Source organism: Sander vitreus, chromosome 3, assembly GCF_031162955.1.
Source record: "Sander vitreus isolate 19-12246 chromosome 3, sanVit1, whole genome shotgun sequence".
In the NCBI taxonomy this organism is placed as follows: domain Eukaryota; kingdom Metazoa; phylum Chordata; class Actinopteri; order Perciformes; family Percidae; genus Sander; species Sander vitreus.
Window position 1 is genome coordinate 290,709 of NC_135857.1, and position 17,423 is coordinate 308,131.

Genomic DNA, 17,423 nt, shown 5'->3' on the forward strand with positions numbered 1-17,423 from the left:
GTCTAGTCCAGCCTGCTCGCCACTACAGTAAATCTTTACAGTCAGAGATCACCCCGCCTGCAGGCACTCTCAATAAAAAGTCCCATCAAAGACAAATGCTTTTGTTGAACATGTCTTGTGGGAGGGGCTGGTCAGTCCATCAGACAGACAAGCTTCCATCTTCTAACAAATGGCTTGCTTCACACACTAACAACCAACATCTATGGGAAGAAGCCATTGATCACCTGATTGTTATCTCCTCGTACAAATTGAAACATTTTATTTTATTTTGGAAAAACCCCTCTTCTGGACACTTAAATCAAATCAAACTGGAACATGATTTCCTCTGTGTCCCTAATATGGAAAACATTGCTCAAGCTGTGCTGGAAACAGTGCCAATAAATTCCTTTTGGCATGAATAAAAAGATGATATGGGGAACATTTTTGCCTGATAATAAATTCCATTGAGAATTCCTAGGTTAAATAGGTTAAATTAAATTCCACAAATCCACTGTGAGCAGTTATGATTTGTCGATACTGTAAGTTGTTTATCTGGATGAAATGGAATGAATAACATGAACATTTAGTTAAAGCCCCCCTTTTTTCAAGATAAGAATTAGATTATCATCTTTTGTCCCACGTATAATACTCTAAAGATAAAGGACTGCTGCTATCAGCATCACAGCAGGATACCTCTCAGTCCTCTGTTGTAATCGGCTGACTTTCCTTTGTAGAGGCACTGTTATAAAGAAGCAGCGATGGGAGCGTCTGGCAGATGCTTCAGGCCTAACTGGCCCAGTGAAAGCAGATCTGTGAGGAGATGGGGCTGGGACAATGATAGGTGGATTGGGCACATTGAGTGATGACATTTTTTCCACTCTAGTTCTCTCAACAGGGTGACTCACACCACACCAAAGCCACTGCAGAGATCCACCAGTTACTGACCGAGGCCGAATGTCAGGCTGGAAGGGGGATTCAAAAGGGACGGGGTCAAAAATGGAAGCAGATGTGTACAGATTTCAAACTTTTAGCCCTCAAATGTGTTGGGTCTTCTCCACGTAAGCTAACCTCCTTTTTTAAAGAGCAGAATGTTGCCATAAAGTGCAACAGTGCAAAGAGGCATGAAAGTGATCGCCACGCATGACATAACATGGAAATGTGGATTGCGCTGGAGGGGGTTTGTTTTCCTCCTTTTTTTCTTGCCCACTTGCAGTCCACAATATACATTGATCCCATCAAAAGAAATGTAGCTACATCTTAAAAGAATCTGCATTTTCTTTGATGACTGGGGCGATAAGATTTTCAACCTTGGTATGTCCATGCACACTGATCTACTGGCCCCTCCATGGGCTGATTTTCAGCTCTTCTTCTGGATATGGATCCGAAGCCATGCATGATCCAATTAGCATGATGAGCACCAGGCGCAGTGTGAGCCTAATGTTTGCATGTCCAAGAGAGTTAATGGATTGTTAGTATGGATTTCCAGCGCTCCCTGGGGTCTTAACACTCGGTGGGCTCTCTATAGGGGTTATTGGCATCCTTAAACCGGTGTTTAACTATATAGCTCGGCCTCCTGCTTGGCTATATAGTTACACACTCTGTTGATCTGATATTGATCATGAATAGAGGCGCCCTTAGAGAAAGCCAGGAATGGCAACATTCCATCTTGATGCGGTGAATACAATCTGAAAGAAGTTTACATGCAAATAAGCTAGTGACTGCTTCGTTGGGCAGAATGTTTTATATTTCTCCAACATAAATATTTCATAAATTGGAAAAGAGAACAGTTTGGGCTGCAAATAACTGTTATTTACATGATTGGTTAATCTGCAGAATATGTTCTTAATGAATCTTTTTGTTAAGAAAATGATGGAAAATAACAGTCCTTATACAGTTTCCTACAGTACAAGGTGACCTCGTCAAATGTTTTGTTGTGTCCGACCAGCAGTCCAAAACTTCCATATATTCAGTTAACAATGACATCAAACTGAGAAAATAAGTATTTTGAAAATGAAAAATGATCAATTATCAAAAATGTTGGCGATCAATTTGAAAGGAATAGTTTGGCATTTGGAGACATACTCCTATTGGCTCTAGGAGTTAGATGAGAAGATGACACCACTGTCACGTCTGAATGAAGCTGTAGCTGGTTAGCATAGCTTAGCATAGAGACTGGGGTAAGACAGGGTAAAAGCTAGCCTGGCTCTGTCTAAAGGTAACAAAATCTACCTACTAGCACCTCTAAAGCCTATTAATTAACGCATTGTAACTTGTCTGTTTAAATTAGGGCTGTCAAACGATTAATTTTGTTTAATCGTTATTAATCGTTGAAGTTCTATAGTTAATCGTGATTAATCGCATATTTTATCACACGATTAAAATTCTATTATTATTAATCTTGATTGGGAATCAAATGAATACAAGGAAAGTTACTTTATGAACTTGATTTTAAGATTTGTATTTGTTATTTATTTACTGTAAACAAAAGAAAAATGTGTGAATCTGTCATTATTGCACAATTCCTCCAAGTACCTAACTCATTTTATTTATAGTTTTATTAGTTGCAAGATGGCGCCGCAGAATGGTGACACGGTGTGTCGGTGCGCTCTGTTTTGTTTCTTGCGATGGTAGCCGTATCTCATTCACCAGTGAAGAGCTCGTGAACTTCAGAGGAACAACACCATCGGATTTATTTCCCACTTTTCTTCTCCCTTCACTGGAAATTTTGGACATTCTGGTCAAAGGTGCGCTCACCTTTGCTCACGCAGCGAAACGTTGGAGGAGAGGGAAACGGGCCGGTGCGTCTCCGCCAGCGAGGATTACGCACATCGTTCCCGGGAATATTCCTCTCTAACGTGCGCTCACTGCCCAACAAACTGGAGGAATTACAACTGCTGTTGGTGGGAAACCGGGACTTTTCTTCATCTGCTGTTTTGTGCTTCACGGAGACGTGGCTCTGTGGATTAATACCGGACTCTGCGCTGCAGCTGGCTTCCAGCTTTTCAGAGCGGACAGAGACACGGATCTCTCTGGCAAAACTAAAGGTGGAGGAATCTGTTTCTACATCAACAGCGGCTGGTGCAACGACGTGACAGTGATCCAGCAGCATTGTTCTCCTGACCTGGAACCTTTCATCATAAACTGTAAGCCTTTTTATTCACCCTGTGAGTTCCATTCATTCATTCTGGTCGGTGTTTACATCTCACCGCAGGCCAACGTGCAGGACGCACAGCGCATGCTCGCCGACCAGATACTGTGTGTGGAGCGGACCAACCCGGACTCCCTAGTTATTGTCCTTGGAGACTTTAATAAAGGAAACCACACTCATGTACTACCTAAATAGAGACAGCATATTAAATGCCCGACCAGAGAGGAGAACATTCTGGATCACTGTTACACCACAGTCAGGGATGCTTATCACGCAGTCCCCCGTGCTGCACTGGGTTTCTCTGACCACGTCATGGTCCACCTGATCCCCGCCTACAGGCAGAAACTTAAGCTCTGCAAACCTGTAGTGAGGACATCAAGGAAGTGGACCAGTGAGGCTGTGGAGGATCTCCAGTCGTGTTTGGACTCCACTGACTGGGATGTGTTCAGGACTGCAACCAACAGTCTGGATGAGTACACAGAGGCTGTGACGTCATACATCAGCTTCTGTGAGGACTGCTGTGTTCCATCAAGCACCAGGGTGAGTTACAACAATGACAAACCCTGGTTCACAGCCAAACTCAGAAGGTTAAGGCTGACTAAGGAAGAGGCGTTCAGGAGTGGGGACAAAGACGGACTTAAAGAGTCGAATTACAAGTTTAGCAAGGCAGTGAAGGAGGCTTAACGACGGTACTCTGAGAAGCTCCAACGCCAGTTCTCGCGAACGACTCTGCGACTGTCTGGAAGGGACTTAGGCAGATCACCACCTATAAGCTTAAAACCCCCCCACTCCTTCAATGACCAACACCTAGCCAACGACCTGAACGCGTTCTACTGTCGATTTGAAAGACAAAAGATCAGTCCTGACACCATCCCCCACGACACCTCCCTACAGCTACAGCCACTGTGCTTCACCTCCACCTCCCCCACCTCAGCAGGGTCCTGGGCCTCCCCCCCAATGCCCTCCATAAAGGTCCCCCCCCCCTCCACCCCCCCCCCACCCACCTCAGTGACGACTCTCTCCAACCATGAGAGGGACGTCAACAGACTCTTTAGGAGACAGAACCCCAGGAAAGCTGCTGGACCGGATGCTGTCTCCCCATCCAGCTTGAAGCACTGCGCTGATCAGCTGTCTCCAGTGTTCACAGACATTTTTAACACCTCACTGGAGACATGTCACGTGCCAGCCTGCTTCAAGACCTCAACCATAATCCCTGTCCCAAGAAGCCAAGGACCACAGGACTTAATGACTTCAGACCCGTCGCCCTGACCTCTGTGGTTATGAAGTCCTTTGAGCGCCTTGTGCTTTCACACCTCAAAGACATCACCGACCCCCTCCTGGACCCCCTGCAGTTTGCCTACAGAGCCAATAGGTCTGTAGACGATGCAGTCAACCTGGCCCTCCACTACATCCTCCGGCACTTGGACTTCCCAGGAACCTACACCAGGATCCTGTTTGTGGACTTCAGCTCTGCCTTTAACACCATCATCCCGGCTCTGCTCCAGGAGAAACTCTCCCAGCTAGGCGTGCCTGACTCCACCTGCAGGTGGATTACTGACTTCCTGTCTGACAGGAAGCAGCATGTGAAGCTGGGGAAACACGTCACCGACTCACAGTCCATCAGCACCGGATCCCCTCAGGGCTGTGTTCTTTTCCCCCTGCTCTTCTCCCTGTACACCAACAGCTGCACCTCCAGTCACCAGTCTGTCAAGCTTCTGAAGTTTGCGGACGACACCTCCCTCATCAGACTCATCTCTGATGGGGACGAGTCCGCCTACAGGTGGGAGGCTGACCACCTGGTGAAGTGGTGCAAGCAAAACAACCTAGAGCTCAACGCTCTAAAGATAGTGGAGATGGTTGTGGACTTCAGGAAGAACTCAGCCTCATCTGCCCCCATCACCCTCTGTGGCTCCACAATTGACACTGTGGAGTCTTTCCTCTTCCTGGGAACTACCATCTCCCAGGACCTCAAGTGGGAGCTGAACATCAGCTCCCTCGTCAAGAAAGCACAACAAGATGTACTTCCTGCGGCAGCTGAAGAAATTCAACCTGCCAAAGACAATGATGGTGCACTTCTACACAGCCATCATTGAGTCCATCCTCACATCCTCCATCACCATCTGGTACGCTGCTAGCACAGCCAAGGACAAGGGCAGACTGCAGCGTGTCATTCGGTCAGCAGAGAAGGTGATTGGCTGCAATCTGCCGCCGCTCCAGGACCTTTATGCCACCAGGACTCTGAAGCGTGCTGGAAAGATTGTGGCCGACCCGTCCCACCCCGGACACAAACTCTTTGAGCCACTCCCCTCTGGCAGGAGGCTGAGGTCCATCAGGACCAAAACCTCACGTCACATGAACAGCTTTTTCCCCTCCGCCACTGGCCTTATCAACAAGGCCCAGAAACCACCCTGACACTCCACCTTCATGCCACTGTTCTCTCTCTGCTCTTCTCTAATGCTCTTTGCTCTTTATTTTTTATTTATATCTTTATTTATTCTTTATTTTTAACTTAATACGTACTGTGTAAATATACTTATATTGTTTGTACCTATACTTATATTGTTTAATATTCCATCTAAAGAATGTGTGACGTGCACCAACAACACCAAAACAAATTCCTTGTATGTGTTAAAAAACGTACTTGGCAATAAAACCCTTTCTGATTCTGATCTGATTCAGAAAAAACTAAAAATCCTTATCCTTACCAGAGTCAATCTAGTGTTTAGTAACTCCTAAATAATGTAGATTCCTCACTGACGTCCAGTGATCAGCGGTTAATGAGACAGCGTTTGCAGCACTCTGCAGCAGTTCCAGTGTGGCTGCTTTCTCCGTGTCGTACAGGCTGTGTATCCGTGAAAACTACTGTCCCCCTTGACGGCCATGAGACGGGTCAGAACATGCCAACCGTAGTACGTCTTTAAGACCTGAGTCCTCTACGGTGCTGACAGGTCTGCAGTTAGTTGCCACCCGTTTCGCAAGAGCTGTAGTAATTTTTTGGGATTTGGTTTCATCCACAGGTCGGGGAGTAGCACTCTCCTGAGTGGGTAGCATGCCAGCGGGTAGCATCACGTTAACTGTACTATGCTTAGCTCGTAGCTGGTAGCTCAAGCTTGACGTGCTTCGGTGATATTTTAATTCAGCTTTACACAACGTGCATATGGTTTAGACTTGTCTACGAGCCGTCTGCGTGTTTTGGAAAATAAAAAGCTCCATTCAGCGTTATTGCTGCTGTGTTTCTCCATCATGCTGCAGCCTGCAGCAGCAGGATGTGTTAGGAGGAAGTGGCAGCTTGATGAGAAGTAACGGTGCTGCAAAGGGTCAAAATAGTAGCTGTTAGGCACCACGCCAAGCCCAGTGATGTGTAAAATAAATTAATAAATACCGGCATGCAATTAAAAAAAAAAATTAATCGCATCGTGTCGCGTCGGCCCTTAATCGCATCGCGATTAACGCGTCAATGCTGACAGCCCTAGTTTAAATCGTACAAAAAGCTAAGCTAGCCGGCTGCTGGCTGTAGCTTCATATTTATTGTACAGATGAGAGTGGTATTGACCTTCTTTGAACTCTCAGCAAGAAAGCAACTGTAAAGTGTATTTCCCCCAACTATTTCATTAATTAATGTTCTTAGTTTTACATACAGCAGCACCTAAGAAAAGACTGTAACAGAATGAGTCCCGTGACAGACTAATAAAACCTGACAAGATCACAAAAATATCCTTTACACCACTTTTACAAGACGGAAGCTTTTTCTCAAGCCAAGGGATGAATGCAGATTTGACAGTATGATTTGTGTGTTTTTTACTATCATGTCACATTCTGTATTTATTGTCTCAGCTATAATAGACAGCCTGCGGCTCTCAACAATGAAACAGTGTTTTGGGGGAAATGGATCGCTGTGGCATGTGATCCTCATGTTTTCTATTCATGACACGAGGAGGACGCTGTTATTGTGAGAGCTATTGTCTTTGGTGTTTTGGAGAAAGATTTTGGATTACAATGAAAACTCAACACTAGGCTGCGACAAGTGTGAGAAACCCCCTTTTCCACCCCACCCATGCACGATGAATTCTTTCAAGGTGTTGAAATCCATTTGACATTTCAGACTCCAGGACATGTAGCTTTTGTAATCATAACTGGCCCTTTCATTCTAAAGGCATATCTAAACCCTCGAAGGATTTAGCATCAGGGGCTACTCTGATCGGCAGCCAAATCACCAGGCAGACATGATTCAAGGATGCAGGAAATAAGTGGCACGACAGAGAGGAGGTAGGAATTGGGTTCTGCCTCTGAAGTTGCTACACAGATCTCTTAGCTGCTCTGGAACGACATAGAAAGCCTTGGTACACATCTTCCTCTACTCTTAAAATAAGTCCTACACTTCAATTATCTTATATGATCTTCAAGGATGAACATTAACCTGTAGTGTGGTTCCTATTTTGAGCCATGGTAGCTGCATGTTTTCAAAATCATATTATTTCAGTGTGGATACATCTGGGCCTTGACATAGAATTCAGTTCTTGACATTTTAGTGCAAGTGCAGAACCAATCGCACTATCACTCTGCTTTTTTTCCTTTCCTCTTGTGGCCGTCTCACACTCTTTCGGCTAAATCCGTCTCTCAATCTCACATCATCAGCCCTGGATGACTGCAGCAGGCAGCTGAGTGAAATGGGTGCAGTTGCACAGATTCAGTGTCGGGCACGCTAGCTCTCGGAGACAGTCACAGTTAATGCCCCTAAACCCCATTAATTTGTGAGCCGAGATCGAGTTTCCAAAAGCAGCATGGAGCGTGTGGTAAAACTGTTGACTGTGGCAGACACTGAAGTTTACTTTTGAGGGACTTCCAGACCAACATTGTCGGGAGGCTCCGGGTTGTCTTGTCCATGGGACAGACTGTCTGACCTGCTGTCAGAAAGGGCCTGCAGTTGACCTCTGGCGAGTGTATGACAACATTTGTGCGAAGAAGAGACACACAATATGAGTAAAACATACACCGTGCACACTTTCCTCTCTCTTATTCAGTCTGCATATCAGAATCTTTGTGCTCGACTCCTGCAGTGAAGTCACTGTTTTCACAGAGCAACAAAAGGTTTTCGTCAAACTGTAACACAACTCCAAGCTTACTTCACAGAGCCTCAGGAAAAACAGTGCTCACTTCATTTGGCACACTACCTGTAAGACGAATAACTACTGCAGCATCCAGACAACACAAATCATTATATGATGTGGGTACTTAGGTGTTTGGCTGAGTACAGCAGGTAATACATTGAATGGTAAATTAAAGTCATTAAAGGCATTTCAATTCAAGATTCAATAGAAACGGGTCAGAACCTGAAGGATATGAGTCAAATAAAAGACAGAGCCACTGATGCTATAGTCTTCTGGAGATATTTCTCACTTTTGCTCTCCTGTCTGAATTTTCTGATCTGGATTACATGCTGCGAGGGATCCGCTTCTTATTCTTCTGCACTTGCTGAAACAGCAACATTGCACAGCGCCGATTGCCGCTCTTTACAAGACACAGGCTATTTTCTATTCACAGCGTAGGACTCTTCCCTCTGATATGGAAAGTGAGTCTCAGATATGTGAAATGCTTGATCTCCTCTTTGATGTTAAGGAATACACTGATTGCTGAACTCTATAAATAGTGTCCGTTCACGCACAGATTTCTGGCTATATAGGACCTTTTCTGACTTTATGAGGCCATATTCTTAGCAACTCATTTATTATGATTAAATTCAAGGCCATAAATGCCTACAGAGGCTTGGATTGTCCATCCAAGACGTTCCAATAATTCACAGTGCTCAACACTTAAGGTTTCAGAAAGTTCTTGAAGCAGAGCTAAAGTAGTGCTTTTTTCGGCATGCTTTTACTATTATTCATGACACAGCGGGGACAGTGTGAGTTTGCTCTCGTTCAGCCTCTTTTAAAGTGCAGCAGCGTGCTTCTCACCCTCTGCTAATTCACCTCGGGGCTGACGGCACTCCTGTATTTTTTTATTCTACCTCCTAGTCTCTCGAGTCTCTTTTAAACAGCAGAGAGGGTGTTTGTCTTATAAAATACATAGTGCTCAGTTGACATTTGTTTTGTTTAAACTGCAGTATTTTAGGTGAACCCACTGCTCCGCGTAGCTGCACTAAAGACATCATTTTAGACTGGGTTAAATAGTTTTTCCAGCTCTGAAATTGAAATAAATATAGATGTTTCCATCAAGGTTTTTTTTCTTTTCTTTTTCCAACCTTTCCTCTCATCTTTTTCTCTCCACAGATGAAGCTGTGGAACAAATACAAAGTAACTAGTATCCCATCTCTGGTTTTTGTGGACGCAGCCACTGGGAAGGTGGTGTGTCGAAATGGTCTACTGGTGGTCAGAGATGACCCTAAAGGTGAGATCGGCAGACTCCACAGCCACACACACACACACACAGCCACACACACACACACACACACACACACACACACACACACACACACACGCATTTGTGGTATATTATTAGGGAAGACGGTACGCTGATTTACTTTTATCACCTGACCCCAAGCTCTGACCTTAAGCCTCTTTATTAACCCCAACCACCAACCAGCCCTTCAGCCCTAAAAATATCAGTGAAATGAGGTAATAGGAAGACATTTGAGGGTCAAAAGGACAGAACAACATGGATCAATTTCTCATACCCTTTGTCTGTCAAACGTGTGTAACCCTGAATTCTTGGTGGGGGGCATTCTTCAGAGTCTCTGGGTAAAAGATGGGATCCCGCTTCTCCTTGAATAATCTATTTAATCAACACCATCAAGACAAACTCAAATTGCACACCCCTCGCTCTGGGTTCACAGCAGACGTTCCACTCTACTGTTACACCTGTCCAAAATAAAACTGCAGCAGGTAGGAAAATTCCCCCGAGGCACATTTTCAATATGTGCATAAAGAAACGTACGGAAAGACACCTAATGATACAGTAGGGCTGCTCGATCATGTAAAAAATCCAAATCACGATTCTTTTGATCAATATTGAAATCATGATTATTTAATGTGATATTCATTGACTTTTGGAAACTTTTGGAAGATTGCATTTATTACATTTAAAAAACCATCGAAACAGTTAAACACATGCACTGTCATTTCCCTTCATACTTTTTATGTTTTAACGTTTTGAGTTTTTTTCATTCAGAACACAGACAAAAAAAAGACAAAAAAGGTGTTTACTTGTAAAACGAAATGTGTCTCTCGACTAGCATGAATGAGCAAATTACATGTAATAGAAAATGTGCATTAATATGCGTTTTGATGTGGCATTTCTACTCCACCTGTTTCTATGCACATTTTCAGTTTGTGCAAAAGAAATGGACAGAAAGACACTTAATGATGCACTGCTGTGGGTGATACTATAATAATAACAATTGGAGTAATAATAATCAAACTTTAATCTGCAACAGTGCAAAATATTATATTACTCCAACTTAAGCTATCTAATCTACCACGGTGTTATGTACAGCTTCGTTACACAACACAAATGAGTTGAGATAGTTCATAAATGTAAAGTAGTAAACCATGATGTAAATGAGTACAGAAATCACCTGCATACCCACAGACACAACACTCATTCTCTGTAATGATGTTTACCAAATGCTCCCAGCTCCCTGTGGAGATAGTGCAGTGCCACATCATTCAGCATTTGGCTAAAACATTTTGCAATAACTCCCCCTCCCTCATTTGTGTTGCTATAATTATGGTGTTGCATGAATATTATAGTGTGTCCATGTCTCTCTTCCTCATCTGCAAACCCTATCATTTCTGCACTTTGAAGTGGAGACAGAGAATTAACAAGAGTGAACTTGCATTCCTTTCCCTGTACGGAGGACGTCCTCTGTGGCTGTGAAGATCTCAATATTTTCAACTGTTGCCTCTTCAGACCTCGATAGGTCAGCGTGAAAAGGAAGTGCCGTTAGTCATGTGAGAAGGGAGAATAGCGGCTCTATGGCAGCGCAGTGGTGAAGCAGAATGGATTTCACATGAGGATTGTGACAGATTTCCCTGCCTGCCTGGTTAATGAAAGCCAGTCCAAGTCTGCAGAATTATTCATGAGTCATTAACTGCAAATATGGGTGCAGACACACTACCATGCCTTCATTTTCTGTTAATGCTTACCACTTCACTGGCTCACATTTTGGTTTTATTGTTCATTTTGATGTATTTTTGCTGTTCATATTATTTGAGAGGCAGACTAAGAGCACTTCCTGACGTGAAATCAATTCAACTACGGTTAGGAATAGGAAAAGGGCACTAAAGTTTGCCGTACATCGAGACTGGGAGGGGCGGGTGAACAATTCAGGGCCTTCTACCTTTCACTCTCGATGAAAAGCCTGACTTGAGTGGCGGCAGACTAGCCCGCAGCGTGAAGATGGAGTGGACTTTTACAATCAGGACAACAATAAAAGGCTGTGTCAGTGCGGTGCAGATGTGTCATTCCTGCCTAATGAAGCCCTAGACAACCATGCTCCCATAAAGAGCCCATTATGAACCAGCTGTACAAGGTTTTATTTACGATTGCCTCATTTTTAATTCGGCTGTACCAAATGCATCTCTAGAGCTTGACGGTAACAATGAAGAGACCTTGAAAGGGAAATGAAAAGTGTGAAGGAGAGCGGGAGGGAAGTATTTCTGGCAACCTTCATTTGCTTGAGAGGCATGGCTTTCAGTCGTCATTAAAACCATATTTTGAATCCGGTGTGTATTTCTAGCAGAAGATGTGACAAAAACCGTCTGTTAGTAAGGTATACATGACAACCACATATGACTTTTTGTTATCTAACAGCCATGCCACAGACGAAAAATAGTGTCTCTGGTTTAGAGCTGCAATGATTAGTTGATTAATTGATTGGTCAACTGACAAAAAAATGATGTTGATATTCGTTTTGGGACAAATTTTAAGAAATATAATGCCAAAATGATCTGGTTCCAGCTTCTCAAACATGAATATGTTCTAGTGTCCTTTGTCTTCTATGACCGTGAATTAAATATCTGTGGACAAAATAAGACATTTGAGGGCGTCGCCTTGGATTAAGGGAAAACAGTTAATCGAGAAAGTATTTGACAGATTTATCAATAATGAAAATAATTGTTAGTTGCAACCCTACTCTGGTTTTTCAACTTACCTGAAACACTTTTTTTGAACTACTCTTGTGTTGTTGCTCAATGGATGGGTTGGTCCACCACTCTGGTCCACACTGAAATATTTCCATAACTATTGGATAGATTACAATGATAAACATTCATGTGCCCCTCGGGATAAATTAAATTTGGTGATTCACTGATCTAGCGCCATCGTAAAATATCTTGGTTTCTGACCAAATTCCTGGCAAAGTAATGGCATTCCCATCAGCCTCAGGTTTATTATTGTTATTATTATTATTATTATTATTAACATGATATACTAATACAGTGACCATGGTAAACATTATACCTGCTAAATATCAGCACTGTTATGTTAGCTTGCTGATGTTAGCATTTAGCTCAAAGCACTGCTGTGCCTATGTACAGCTTCACAGAGCAGCTCAGCTAGCATAGCATAGTCTTGTTGTCTTATCCAGGGTTTCCCCCAGTGTATTGCAAGCCACATGGCCCCCCGAGCCTAAGTTGCCCCCCACCAGGCCTAAGTCTCTGGAAATTATTTTTTAATGTATTTTTAAGACGTTTTTTGAACTACAGTTACAGTGTGCGGCTCGGTTGGAAACTCAGACGTAGTCATATTTTCAAATCTCCAGTTAGCGTTCAGCACTGACTTAATATAAAGACCCTATGGAATCTGCGTTTAGCTTTTTTAAATTCTCAATTTCACCATTCCGTCCATCATTCTGTTATGTTATTACTGGCTCGCACCAGGCCCTCGTCAAAAAAGACACTGCCACCGGGCTAAACAATTTTTTTTGGGTGGAAACCCTGTTATCTGTCTTATCTTTCTTTTTCTAGTTATTTTCTTTCCTTTCTATCCCTTCCCATTGCCCACCTCTACTTTCCTGCCCTCTCCCAGGCCTGGAGTTCCCCTGGGGGCCGAAGCCATTTGCGGAGGTGGTGGCAGGGCCTCTGCTCAGGAACAACAGGCAGACAACAGACAGCAGCTCTCTGGAAGGCCACTACGTGGGCGTCTACTTCTCAGCACACTGGGTGAGTACAGGGATCAGAGAAACAGGACAAAGAGGACCCTGATTTTTTACTTTTCTGGCCTTCTCCTGACTGTCAAAACACAGAAACATCTGTGAGAAGGAAGGGCAGCGGAGGTGAAAGAGGGAGTAGTTAGTCGGGTCAGATAAGCGAGAGGAGCAGAGCAGGAGGGTGGAGGCGACTCTACGCTAACAGTGGTTAGCTATCCCTATCAGTCCTTTCACCACCACCTCTGGACCTTTTATTTAAAGTAGGCATTGGTCACCACACCCCACTGACATCATCACTATTGTTTCTTTCTCTGCTGGACCTGCTGATGGCCAGTGAGGGTCATGACTCAGTGATGCATGAAAGATCGGTGGACTGTTGCTGATGAGATGCAGCGCAGGCTGCTGGGCCAGTCAGCACAGCAGCTGCCAGAGCCGCAGCCTCCGAGACGGGCTCTTCAGAACGGTGACGCCTGATGGCTGGCTCAAACCCCAGACCCATACAAAATTGAAAAGGACAAGTCACAAAAGCCATTACAGGAGTTTATTTGCGGTGTTTTTACACCACATTCCCCCTGGTTACTCATGTAAATCTATCCGCTATTAAAGTGATTTTACAAACATGAAATGCCAGCACCTGGCCTTGGCATCCATTTAAACAGAATTTATTTCCCCCTTAATATTCTAGGGACTTGAAATGGCCCATGGCAGAGAAACATGACCTATATTTCACTGTGCAGTTGCGTTTTTGCCTGCAGTGTGAGGGAATGTTTCTTTTTAACTCATTACAATACAATTTGAGCTAAAAGTTCAGTCACAGACTGGCAAAGAAAAGCCCACATTAGACGGCTTTATGATGCTTTAGCTTCTACAGCACATTGTGCAAATAATATAGTATAACTATAATATACAGTGTTTAGTTCTACGGGGAAGAAGTCAATTAATGAGCAGTGAATTGATCGAGGCTTTGTGCTTCACACTCTCACTCTCAGTCCCTTTGTGTTGGTATGATGAGGATTTATGACTGGATCAATGAAAGTACTTGACATACTGTATCCACTATAACCAGCTTGAATGGTAATGAAATGCTGTCTGGCTGCTCTATGTCAATACATTGGAATAGATCATATACTTTACTACATGTTTGATAATGTTAATGAGAACTTATTTCATTTCTTTGTTTTCACTAAGATACAACTATTGTTAAAAGATATGATATCTACACAGAGACATTCATATGCAGACACCTGCATATACTCACACGTACGTGATTTCAAAATAAAAGCCTGTGCACGAGAAGTCGGAAAGCGTAGACCTCTCCTAAAGATTTAAGGCAAGATAAAAAATGATTTCATGAATTTTAAATAGATGATAATATACTACTTTGTAGACATTACAACATAATGAATTTGGGAAAAGGAAAAAGAAAAAAATCAATAAAAAAACAATAAATAATAATAATAATAATAATAATGATAAATAAATCTCTGAAACCCAGTGTGGAGAGTTTTCCTGACATCTCTCTTACCCAAAGGCAAACTTCAAAGAGGTGGTTCAAAAATGTTATAATTGCATAAGATTCTTACCCTGTCTGATTTAAATAGATCCTGATGTCATCTTAATGCCAGCCATGCCACAGCGCCCCCTGCCTTGATAGTGTGGGATCTACACACACACACACACACACACACACACACACACACACACACACAGAGTCAAACACTTTCTCAAGCTACAGTATTACAGCAGAATTAGTGCTTTAAGAAGTCTATATTTGAAAGTAGCTGGATATACAACAAGAAAGAATGACTAGTTTGTGAAAAGTTGTTTGGAAATACACAAAGTAATGGACCCTGCTGCAGCAACCGATCATATTTGTGTACTGTACAGTCCCTCGTTCAGTCCCTTTTACATTTTCTTCTTTCCTCTTTCTGTCTCTGTTAGTGCCCGCCATGCCGCAGTTTGACCCGAGTCTTGGTGGAATCATATCGAACCGTCAAAGAGTCGGGTCAGAAGTTTGAGATTGTGTTTGTCAGCGCTGACAGGTAAGATTCACCAAGCCAGAACACAGACCAGATCATATTTATTAACACACACACACACACACACACACACACACTGTTTGTCAAGGACAAATAATTTGTCTTCTCTGTTCAGCTGTTAAATTGAGACCTGTTTGGTGCTGTCCCCTCCAGGTCAGAGGAGTCCTTTATGCAGTACTTCAGCGAGATGCCGTGGTTGGCGGTGCCATATTCGGACGAGGCTCGGCGGTCACGACTCAACAGACTTTATGGAATACAAGGTATTTTACAGCCACCTCCTCCTTTTATATATGTGCTTCAGATCTTCAAGCTAAGAGGAGATAGTGTAGATTTATTGTTACATCACACACTGAAACACTGGCACCGTGGCTGACAGCTATCTGTGCTGGGCAGGCAAACAGCAACACAGGAATGAGGAATGGGGGCGGTTATCAAGTTTACGGTCTTGTTCGCTACGGAAGTGCTGCGCCTCTTCCTCTGTGCCTCGCTCTTTTTCTCCTGAATTCCTGTGTGTGTGTGTGTGTGTGTGTGTGTGTGTGTGTGTGTGTGTGTGTGTGTGTGTTCTCGGCCTCTCCTGCAAAGTATGTGAGGAATGCATGGAAGACGAGTCAACACTGCCCACCTCCATGCAGTTCACGATGGCCCCCACCTCTGTTGACTTCAGTCCACATGCGCGGGCGGGAACACACTCACTCACGTACAATGTTTGCTCACAGATGATGTCTGTTTCTGATAAGACTGTTAATAAGCCAAGGAGATTGTAATCAGAAGGACGGTGGGAGCCAATGACATGTGGAAAAAAAGTTGACACATCACAAGTAAAAGCAGACAGAGAGCCAAAGAGAGGCAACAACTGGTCAAAAAAGGCCTAAAACATCCACACAACAAAGAATATCTCAGTGGGAGAGGGAACAGTCTGCGTCATGAAGCGATAATTAATGGAAACCACCTCCCACGCTCTTGCCCATTTCCTGCCCTCCTCTCTTTGTTTTCCTATCCCACCACCTTCACATCCTTTTCTCTCTCACCAGGTATTCCCACGCTGATTCTGCTGGATGCAGAGGGTCACATGATTACGCGACAGGGCCGCGTGGAGGTGCTGAACGACCCGGAGTGCCGGCTCTTTCCCTGGCACCCTCGGCCCGTGCTGGAGCTCAGCGAGTCCAACGCTGTGCAGCTCCACGAGGGGCCCTGCCTCGTCCTGTTTGTGGGTGAGTAGATGGGCATTTAGGATGCAGCCTCTGCAGCTCCACATGGGGCTCTGCCTGGAGCTTCTTGCAAGTGAATGGTGTGGCATTTATGTGGAGCATATTGAATGTCAGACTCTGTGGAAAGTCCTTGCAGTGTTGAAAGGTCCCAAGGTCTGTGGGAAATGTTTTAGTATATATCTATCTATTTATATGCTAATACAGAAGGTGCAAAGAAACTGGAGGTTTGTGAATAGCATAGAAAAAATGACTTTGACATGAATGTAGGACAGTTACTAGTTTTGTGAGGACTGAGAAGGACTAAATGCCAAAGTTGGACAGTGGTGACCCTCAAAGTGTGAGACCGCCCTGGTGTCTCTTGCAGTCAAACTGGATTATAAAACAAGACAAAGACCATCTGTACACTTTCTTTCATGTCCTCACTCATCTGTCCCCCAGTCATCTGTCCTTCCTTGCTTCCCATTTCACTCTGTGCATTTTTCCTCTCACATATGGCTTTTTTTCATACTTTTAAGATCTTTCTGTGTCTCTTTTCATGGTTCATTCAGATGCTGAGGAGGAAGGTGAATTGGAGCCAGCAAAGGAGCTGATTCAGCCAATTGCGGAGAAGCTTATGGCCAAGTACAAAGCCAAGGAGGAGGAGATGCCGCTGCTGTTCTTTGTGGCTGGAGAGGTGAGATAAGCCACTCGAGGCACAGATAAATGCCATTTCACACAAACCTGCATAGCTGAAGTTGGGTAAATTATTGTATGAAATACGGTAACTCATCTGTTGTGTTGCTTTGCTGCGCTTGGCAATATTGGCCGATTACTGATATTAATATTTAAGAGTTAAAAAATGCCGATAACAATATATTGTATTGTAATGTAACATAAACAATCATTTCTGGTTAAGATTCCTTAAT

The 17,423-nt window shown here is 43.7% G+C and overlaps 1 protein-coding gene across 1 annotated transcript in view; it reads left to right on the plus strand.

Annotated features, from left to right (window-relative positions):
* The window catches only part of nxn (nucleoredoxin), a 64,215-nt gene that overhangs the window by 41,300 nt on the left and 5,492 nt on the right, over nt 1-17,423 (plus strand). The window contains exons 2-7 of the mRNA XM_078245452.1: nt 9,394-9,511; nt 13,151-13,284; nt 15,213-15,313; nt 15,464-15,570; nt 16,342-16,521; nt 17,067-17,191. Coding sequence (XP_078101578.1) covers nt 9,394-9,511; nt 13,151-13,284; nt 15,213-15,313; nt 15,464-15,570; nt 16,342-16,521; nt 17,067-17,191 — 765 coding nt within the window. The remainder of the gene's footprint in view (nt 1-9,393; nt 9,512-13,150; nt 13,285-15,212; nt 15,314-15,463; nt 15,571-16,341; nt 16,522-17,066; nt 17,192-17,423) is intronic.